This window comes from Oncorhynchus clarkii, chromosome 2, assembly GCF_045791955.1.
Source record: "Oncorhynchus clarkii lewisi isolate Uvic-CL-2024 chromosome 2, UVic_Ocla_1.0, whole genome shotgun sequence".
NCBI classification, from domain to species: Eukaryota; Metazoa; Chordata; class Actinopteri; order Salmoniformes; family Salmonidae; genus Oncorhynchus; species Oncorhynchus clarkii.
Window position 1 is genome coordinate 83413534 of NC_092148.1, and position 9448 is coordinate 83422981.

The window sequence follows — 9448 nt, forward strand, 5'->3', positions numbered from 1 at the left end:
TCAGAAGGTAGGACATCGAGGTGTGGGGTAATACCATTAGGAAATGTTGTGTTTATGGACAATAAAGCTTTTTGAACCTGAACTGGCTAGTTACCATGGTGATGATGGGAGGGCAGGAGTCCTGGGTCCAGAGGGAGGTTGGGTGACACTGGGCCAATCTGGTGCAACGGCCGTCACACCAGCCACATCCCATAAACCTCGGCGCCAGCAGGCAGGAACTACACGTCAACTGCTGCTCGCAGCCAGGACCAATCAGAGGCACCTTGGTGATCTGGGGGCACACAGGACAACCAATCAGAATACAGACACAACACACCGCTAAACAGGTTCGATTCCAAGTTTGATTCCAGCATTGACCATATAACTAACTGTAAGTCACTTTGGATAAAAGTATTTTCTAAATAAACCACATACTGTGATGTACCTCTGTCATACATGGTGGGTTTTTCTCTCTGATCAATAGGCATACGGGGAAACATTCTCTTTGAACTGTTGGCTGGGCATTTGTAGGACATTGACGTCAAGCTCTCAGGACATTGTTTCTAATCATGTGTTGGCTCTGGTCCATGTTGAACACCGTGTCTCAGTGCCAGGGGGCTGTTGTTTCCATCATACCAGTAATGTGAAGAATGCCTGAGTTCTGATTATAATACAGTGTGTGTGTGTGTGTCTTTGAGTGTGTCATTATACACTACGCGTCTTAGTGTTAGTGTGTGTGTCTCCATAGTGTATGTGCATGCATGTGTGTGTGTGTGTGAGCCTGCTCTCTATTCACCTTATTTCCTGTCACCAACAATAGGGAGCCATCCTGGCTGCGCTGTGGAGAGCTAGTGTGGCCCTGTGGGAACAGGAGTGCCACCTCGGGGGAAACAGAGCGTGAGGGGTCCAGGCGGAAGTCCACGTGGGGCGTGCTGCGTTTGGAACGGGAAACTACCACCTGGGGAAGGCAGAGGCCAGGCCAGGTCAGTAAAACACAAATTTACACCATCTAATGTGAAAAACAGCCCTGTCTACCGGAGATGCCACACGTACCTCACGTTCTTAATAATAGGTCAATGTAATGATGTAGAAATGCACTGTGGGGTACTGTACTTGGCATGGTATTTTGAATTCACTGTTTCTTTGTTGTGGTTGCTGGTGGGGATTTGATAGGACTCTTTAGTGCTGAGCAAATCTGCTGCTGTTTCTTCTAATATATGCTGTACAAGATTGAAGGTTGCAATAGAATAGAACGGGGACAGAAAGGGGTAACGTCAGGGTATCTTTAGGTGTTGACCAGGGTACTGAGTGGCTGCTGCCAACACACTGACACTGACTCAACTCCAGCCACTTTAATAATGGGAATTGATGGGAAATGATGTAAATATATCACTAGCCACTTTAAACAATGCTACCTTATATAATGTTACTTACCCTACATTATTCATCTCATATGCATACGTATATACTGTACTCTATATCATCGACTGTATCCTTATGTAATACATGTATCACTAGCCACTTTAAACTATGCCACTTTGTTTACATACTCATCTCATTTGTACATACTGTACTCGATACCATCTACTGTATCTTGCCTATGCTGCTCTGTACCATCACTCATTCATATATCCTTATGTACATATTATTTATCCCCTTACACTGTGTACAAGACAGTAGTTTTGGAATTGTTAGTTAGATTACTTGTTATTACTGCATTGTCGGAACTAGAAGCACAAGCATTTCGCTACACTCGCATTAACATCTGCTAACCATGTGTATGTGACAAATAAAATTTGATTTGATTTGAGGGTATCTCATGGTGTTAACCAGGGTATCTTGTGGCGTTAACCAGGGTATCTTGTGGTATTGACCAGGGTATATTGTGGTGTTGACCAGTGTGTCTTGTGGTGTTGACCAGGGTATCTTGTGGTCTTGACCAGGGTATCTTGTGGTCTTGACCAGGGTATCTTGTGGTGTTGACCAGGGTATCTTGTGGTGTTAACCAGGGTATATTGTGGTGTTGACCAGGGTATATTGTGGTGTTGACCAGGGTATCTTGTGGTGTTAACCAGGGTATCTTGTGGTGTTAACCAGGGTATCTTGTGGTGTTGACCAGGGTATCTCATGGTGTTAACCAGGGTATCTTGTGGTGTTAACCAGGGTATCTTGTGGTATTGACCAGGGTATATTGTGGTGTTGACCAGTGTCTCTTGTGGTGTTGACCAGGGTATCTTGTGGTCTTGACCAGGGTATCTTGTGGTGTTGACCAGGGTATCTTGTGGTGTTGACCAGGGTATCTTGTGGTCTTGACCAGGGTATCTTGTGGTGTTGACCAGGGTATCTTGTGGTGTTGACCAGGGCAACTTGTGGTATGACCAGGGTCTCTTGTGGTATTGACCAGGGTATCTTGTGGTGTTGACCAGGGTCTCTTGTGGTATTGATCAGGGTATATTGTGGTGTTGACTAGTGTCTCTTGTGATGTTGATCAGGGTATATTGTGGTGTTGACCAGAATATCTTGTCGTTACAGAGAAGGAGCTAATAACACAGTAACACTGAATTACATTTGACTTCACATGTAAAGTAATGCCTCTATTGGACACAGCTGAAAATGAGAGCTTTTGGGAGTTTTTTTCCATCGGCATTGTATGGGCCCGTTGGGCCACTCCTGCTACTGTGTGCAGGGTAATAACTAAGGCTGCTGTATTGAGGGTGAGATGACAGATTGGCAGATTAGAGCTAACCACCATGGAGGTGGAGGGGTGGAGGGGTGGAGGGAGCTACAGGGAGACGGAGGGACAAAAGACATCGCCTGCAGGCAGAGAGAACAGCACAAGAGCACTGTATACCTGGACATGTCAGGAGGTGTTTCAGACGTCTTACTAATCTACACACACACACACACACACACACACACACACACACACACACACACACACACACACACACACACACACACACACACACACACACACACACACACACACACACACACACACACACACACACACAGTCAGGCAGTCAGGCAGGCAGACAGGCAGGCACACAGGCAGGCACACAGGCAGACAGGCAGGCACGCAGGCAGGCACACTGGCAGGCACACAGGCAGGCACGCAGGCAGGCACACAGGCAGCCAGGCAGGCAGGTACACAGGCAGCCAGCCAGGCAGGCAGGCAGCCAGGCAGGCAGGCACACATAGACGCATACACACACACACAGATACAGTGTAGTGTAGTGTACACCTGGAGTTACATTCATCATGTGTGATTAGGCTGCAATTACAGGCTTGGAGCTCAGAACCAGTTGGGTTGGGGTGAAACATAACAGTAACAGTGGGCTGTAATGGAGTGTGGTTATGTCCTGGTTGACTAAGGAATGCTCTGGTTACATCATCTACTTTATCACCCCACCTCCCCTCTCCATCTATCCCCCCTTTCTCTTTATTGATGGGCCCTTAGCCAGGTGTGTGACTGCAAAGTGTTGCTTGCTTGAGTGCAGGTAAGCTTCCTGCAGTGTTTAGGCACTGTTTAAATAAAGTTGAACAAATGTATATCTTTGTGAGTGACTTGAGCCAGTCAATGAATGGCATGTCTGCGGTGTCAGGGACCGCTATTTTCCTGAAGGGGCAACTTTGTCCTCAGTAGCCTGTAACAGTGGGCATCATGTGCATGTGTTGCTTTCCACTGGGGACATCCCCCATACAACAGTCCTAGTCTCTCTCTCTCCAGAGATGATAGTGGTGTGAATTACAGCTTATTGTATTAGCCAGAGGAAGTAAGCCTATAAACACAACCACTGTGTTATTCCCACAGTGATACTGAACCACAGACTTCCTGAGCCAGAATGAGAGACCTCGGGGACAGACCACAGCGTACTCTTTCTTTCTCTCTGTCACCTTCCCTCTATCTTTCTCTCTCTCCCTCGGTGCTAAGAGTATTTTTCTCTGGGAACAAAGGGTAAACAGAAAGAAAGGCAGTTGACAGAAGCCTTTCCTAGGATTCTAATAAGCTAGAAGCAATCTTTTAACCTCTATTCCTCCCTATTTTCTCCCCCTTGTCTTTCTCTCCATCTTTCCCCTTTATCTCTCCTTCCCTCCCTTCACTTCTCCATGCCTCCTCTTCCTCTCTTCCTCCCTGCTTCTCTCTTCCTCCATCTCTCTCTCCCTCCATGGGGCCCTCTGCACCCTTGTCTCAGGACAGCTGTTCTCCTGCTCTCTCCTTCCCAGAGCCATGTCCTGAGACAATGAGGATAGAAATTTCACCAACAACAAAAAAAGAGAGAAAAAAAAACATGCCAACAGCTGCGGGCACTCTGCAGAAAGAGAGAGAGAGAGAACGTGTCATCGAAGCTTGGCGCTCACCATTAACCGACCGTTCGGCTCATAACCCTGCTTCCCGCGCAGCTGTCGCCGACTTCTTCCCCGTTCTCGTCCTTCTTCCATAACTTTTTTTAACACCGTTTTTCGGACCGTATTTATAAAACACCATCAGGGGGAGTTCTAGAGACCAGAAGGGTTCATTTAAAGGAACATGTAAGGCAGAACACTCCAAAAGCTCTTATCAGTGGTGTTCCACTTCTTATTTGTATTTTTTTACCCCCCAATTTTGTGGTATCCAATTGGTAGTCCCCTACGGACTCGGGAAAGGTGAAGGTCGAGAGCCATGCGTCCTCTGAAACACGACTCTGCCAAGCCGCACTAATTATTGATACACTGCACGCTTAACCCGGAAGCCAGCCGCACCAAGGTGTTGGAGGAAACACCATCCAACTGACGACCAAAGTCAGCTTGCAGGTGGCCCGGCCCACCACAAGGAGTCACTAGAGCACGATGAGACAAGGAAATCCTGCCCGGCCAAACCATCCCCTAACCCGGACAACGCTTCGCCAATTGTGCACCGCCTCATGGGTCTCCCGGTCACGGCCGGGTGTGACGCAGCCTGGGATCGAACCCGGGGCTGTAGTGCCTTAGACCGCTGCGCCACTTGGGAGGCCCTTGGTGTTCCACTTCTATCTGACCTGACTGAACCTAGCCTGATCCCAGATCTTTTTGGGCTGTGTTGCCAACTTCTATGGTCATTATCACGGCCAATGCATTGTGCATGTAAACAGGGCTGGATGTTGGTTGATCTGGGACTAGGCTACACTGAAACACTGAGTTCATCCCATCTATAGGAGACAGAGAGACAGATGCTGAGAGAGGTGCAGGTCTTCAGGTCTACTGACAGACAGACAAACACACACGACATGGGAAAGTGAAATCCACCTTCGGCTGTACATGTCATTGACAGGCAAAACCAGCCATGTTGTGTTTGCTCAGATGGTAGAACTCGGTGGAATGCAGCAGCAGGGTTTGTGGAAGCATGGAGAGGCAAGGTTGGGGGTCATGTGTTGAGTAAACAGGAAGGAAGCCCCCCCTCCAACGTGCCTCTGTACTGGTTGCCACCTGTGTCACAGCATGCTGTGTCCCCAAAATGGCTGGTTTTACTGGTCACGTACCAACATCCTGCCCCATTTACATGCACAATGAGAAAGGGAAACAGTGCTGCCTAGCAACGGCACTGACAGGCAGGGGAGATTATGTTGTGCAGGTTTCTGTAGGGCTTCAGTGTACACTCAGGACTAAGGGCCACAGCGGTTGTTAGGTTGGGTTGTTTCCTTTCTTCTTCTTGGGTGACCAGGCTAAACGCTCGAAGCCTTGCTGTCCATGCAGCTTCATCCCAAACCATTTTGAAATAAATGAATATCACCCAGTAATAGTCTACCCCTCCTCCAGGCCCCCAGTGTCTCCAGGGCCCAGATAGAATACACAACCCTTCATAAGGGCGTTTTAAGGGGTAATTCATACCTATAAATGCATTATAAAGCTTATTTTCTTAAAGTGTTACAGTATCACCCATGGTGTCCCCAACCTGTATGAGGCGTCCATCTGTGGTGCCCAGGCTGGCCACGGTCTGTTCCTGGGCGGTTGCCACGGCAATGGAGGTCAGCAGGACTTTGCTGAATTGACCGCTGAAGTAGTCCAGTCTGGTCATTGGGGTGGTCACTTCCAGACGGTATCCCTCCCCGTGCTTCCCACAGCCAAACGAGTCGTCTGAGGAACTCTGGGTGGAGAGGAAGACAGGTTACATACAGCAGAAGATACACCACATGGATCACATTAATGTTGCATGAAAGACGTCATATACATCCACACTGTTTTTAACGTCTCAGCTTTCTCAATCACATTCAGAGTGTCTCAACTGATAAAATAGCCATTATCCTATGAGCTACAGTACATGCCCTCCTGCCCCTGCCAGATGTGGGTAACCGAGAAGAGAGAGGAAGACGGATAGAGAGAGGGAAAGAGCTGGGCTTGCTATGCCCCCTCATCTGCTCTTTCATCAGACCCTGCTCGTAACTGAGAGCTCAGTTGTGGCCCACTGTGGCTGGCACAGTGCGTGTGTTTAGGAGATCATCACACATGGCAGGAATTCATGGGAAACACAACGGAATGCGTGCTGGTTGACGTTACACACTTGCACTGTTCTCTCTCTTCTTTTCTCTTTCTCTCTCTCTCTTTGTCTCCCTCTCTCTATCTCACCCAACAGACATACAACAGACTTCTTCACACAGACCTATTTTTCACTCTCCAGAAGCTTTATGTGGGTTTGTTCAACTGCACACTGTTTGGCACAGGCAGCTCTATGCATGTTGTCACTTGACCACTCTCTCTAAAAATCCCACTTTGAACACCAACTACCTCTAGAAGTTACCTAAGTCATTATCATTAAACCATTATTCTGACCCTCTGAAGAATCATCAGAGGTCACCAGCCATTGAAGCTGACAACGTTCCCCAGGCCCCGGCTGGTCAAGCTCTCAAGGCCCCTACCATTGCACACCCCGGCCCCCCCAGTCGGCCATCCCTAATTAACAAAACCCGAGGCTGGCACGTGGGGGGCCGTGACTAAACACGCGGGGCCAGCTACAGAGATTAAGGTGCTGGGTATAGACTGAGTAAAGAGGGAGAGGGTTACTGATTAAGCCTCGGTCTCTAACTCGGCCAGGCCTGACAGCGCCTACTGTTTCACAATACGCTCCAAAGGGCCCAGGCACAACACTCAGTAAGAAACACAGCACTGGCCCAAAACCCAGAGAAAGAAGTTCATACAATGATGTAGGTCCAGGGGATAAGGTCTTTCAAATTCTCTTAAAACCCATCAGATCACTGGTCTACAGTTTGTTGCTCCAACCCAACCACACTGACTGATGGCAGCTGTGTACTTGATTTATTTTAACTTTATTTAACTAGGCAAGTCAGTTAAGAACAAATTCTTATTTTCAATGACGTCCTAGGGACAGTGGGTTAACTGACAGTTCAGGGGCAGAACGACAGATTGTCAGCTCGGGGATTTGAACTTGCAACCTTCCGGTTACTAGTCCAACGCGCTAACCACTAGGCTACCCTGCAGCACCATCAGGGATGGACAACTAATTAACTAACCAGAACCACCAAAAGAGACACTCTCTCTACATCAAGTACTGCATGTGAGGACTATGTCGCTAACATTTCTTGGGCAAATCTCAAAGGAGAGCTTAGAAGCTGAGGAGAACAATTGTAAAGTAATAAATCAAGAAAGCAGCTTTTCTTCAGCAGCCATTACAAAGTAGAGTAGACCATTACAGGCAAGCTCAGCTCCAAGGTGAAAAGAGAGTCCTGGCTGTTAGTCAAATAAACTGTAGTAGTATAAACTGTAACAGTAGTATGAACTGTAGAAGTAGTATAAACTGTAGAAGTAGTATAAACTGTAGTTGTATAAACTGTAGTAGTAGTATAAACTATAGTAGTATAAACTGTAGCAGTAGTATAAACTGTAGTAGTAGTAGTATAAATTGTAGTAGTAGCAGTAGTATAAACTGTAGTAGTAGTATAAACTGTAGTAGTAGTAGTATAAACTGTAGTAGTAGTATAAACTGTAGAAGTAGTATAAACTGTAGTTGTATAAATTGTAGTAGTAGTATAAACTATAGTAGTATAAACTGTAGCAGTAGTATAAACTGTAGTAGTAGTAGTATAAATTGTAGTAGTAGCAGTAGTATAAACTGTAGTAGTAGTATAAACTGTAGTAGTAGTAGTATAAACTGTAGTAGTAGTATAAACTGTAGAAGTAGTATAAACTGTAGTAGTGTCACGCCCTGACCGTAGATTGCTTTGTATGTTTCTATTTTTAGTTTGGTCAGGGTGTGGGTGGGTATTCTATGTTTTGTTCTATGTTTACAGAACTACCCAGCACCAAAGGACCAAGCAGCATGGAAAGGAGGACTGGACTTGGGAGGACATTCTAGACGGCAAGGGATCCTACACATGGGATCCTACACCCTTCCTGGCTGGAAGGGATCGCCTCCCATGGGAACAGGTGGAGGCAGCCAGGAGAGCAGAGGCAGCTGGAAAAGGGAACCGGCGACCGACACGAGGGAACACGGCTGGCAAGGAAGCCCGAGAGGCAGCCCAATTTTTTTTTGGGGGGGGCACACAGGGAGTGATGCAGAGTCAGGTTGGAGACCTGAGCCAACTCCCTGTGCTTACCGTGGCGGGCGTCGTACTGGTCAGGCACCGTGTTATGCGGTGGAGCGCACTGTGTCCCCAGTACGCGTTCTTAGCCCGGTGCGCTACATCCCAGCTCCCCGCATCTGCTGGGCTAGGGTGAGTATCCAGCCAGGATGGATGGTGCCAGCCCTGCTCTCCAGACAGCCACTGCGTCTCCTCGGGCCAGGATATCCTGCGTCGGCTCTGCGCACTGTGTCTCCTGTGTGTCTGCACAGCCCAGTGCATCCTGTGCCTGCGCCCCGCACGTGCCGGGGTAAAATATCCAGAGCTGCCAGAGCCGCCAAGTGTCCGGAGCTGCCAGAGCCGCCCGTCAGTCAGGAGCTGCCAGAGCCGCCCGTCAGTCAGGAGCTGCCAGAGCCGCCCGTCAGTCAGGAGCTGCCAGAGCCGCCCGTCAGTCAGGAGCTGCCAGAGCCGCCTGTCAGTCAGGAGCTGACAGAGCCGCCCGTCAGTCAGGAGCTGCCAGAGCCGCCCGTCACTCCGGTGCTGCCAGAGCCGCCCGTCACTCCTGCGCTGCCGGAGTCGCCCTTCAAGCCGGCATTGCCAGAGTCTGCCGCCTCTCCGGCGCTGCCGGAGTCTCCCGTCTATTCGGGGCCCGCTGCAAGGGTCCCCAGTCCGAGGTCGGAGATGGTCGCCGCTCCAAAGGCGCCACTTAAGTGGGCCAAGACTATGGTGGAGTGGGGTCCACGTCCCGCGCCAGAGCCTCCACCGCGGACAGATGCCCACCCAGACCCTCCCCTGTGGGTTTAGGTTTTGCGACCGGAGTCCGCACCTTTGGGGGGGTACTGTCACGCCCTGACCGTAGATTGCTTTGTGTGTTTCTATTTTTAGTTTGGTCAGGGTGTGATGTGGGTGGGTATTCTTTGTTTTGGTCTATGTTTGTA

The 9448-nt window shown here is 48.8% G+C and overlaps 1 protein-coding gene across 1 annotated transcript in view; it reads right to left on the bottom strand.

The window, feature by feature from the left end:
- Positions 1-9448, bottom strand: part of LOC139375219 (MET proto-oncogene, receptor tyrosine kinase) — a 97351-nt gene that overhangs the window by 62600 nt on the left and 25303 nt on the right. Inside the window, exons 3-5 of the mRNA XM_071116814.1 lie at positions 5891-6082; positions 776-937; positions 95-271 (exon numbers count right to left, since the gene is read on the bottom strand). Of these exons, the coding sequence (XP_070972915.1) occupies positions 95-271; positions 776-937; positions 5891-6082 (531 nt within the window). The remainder of the gene's footprint in view (positions 1-94; positions 272-775; positions 938-5890; positions 6083-9448) is intronic.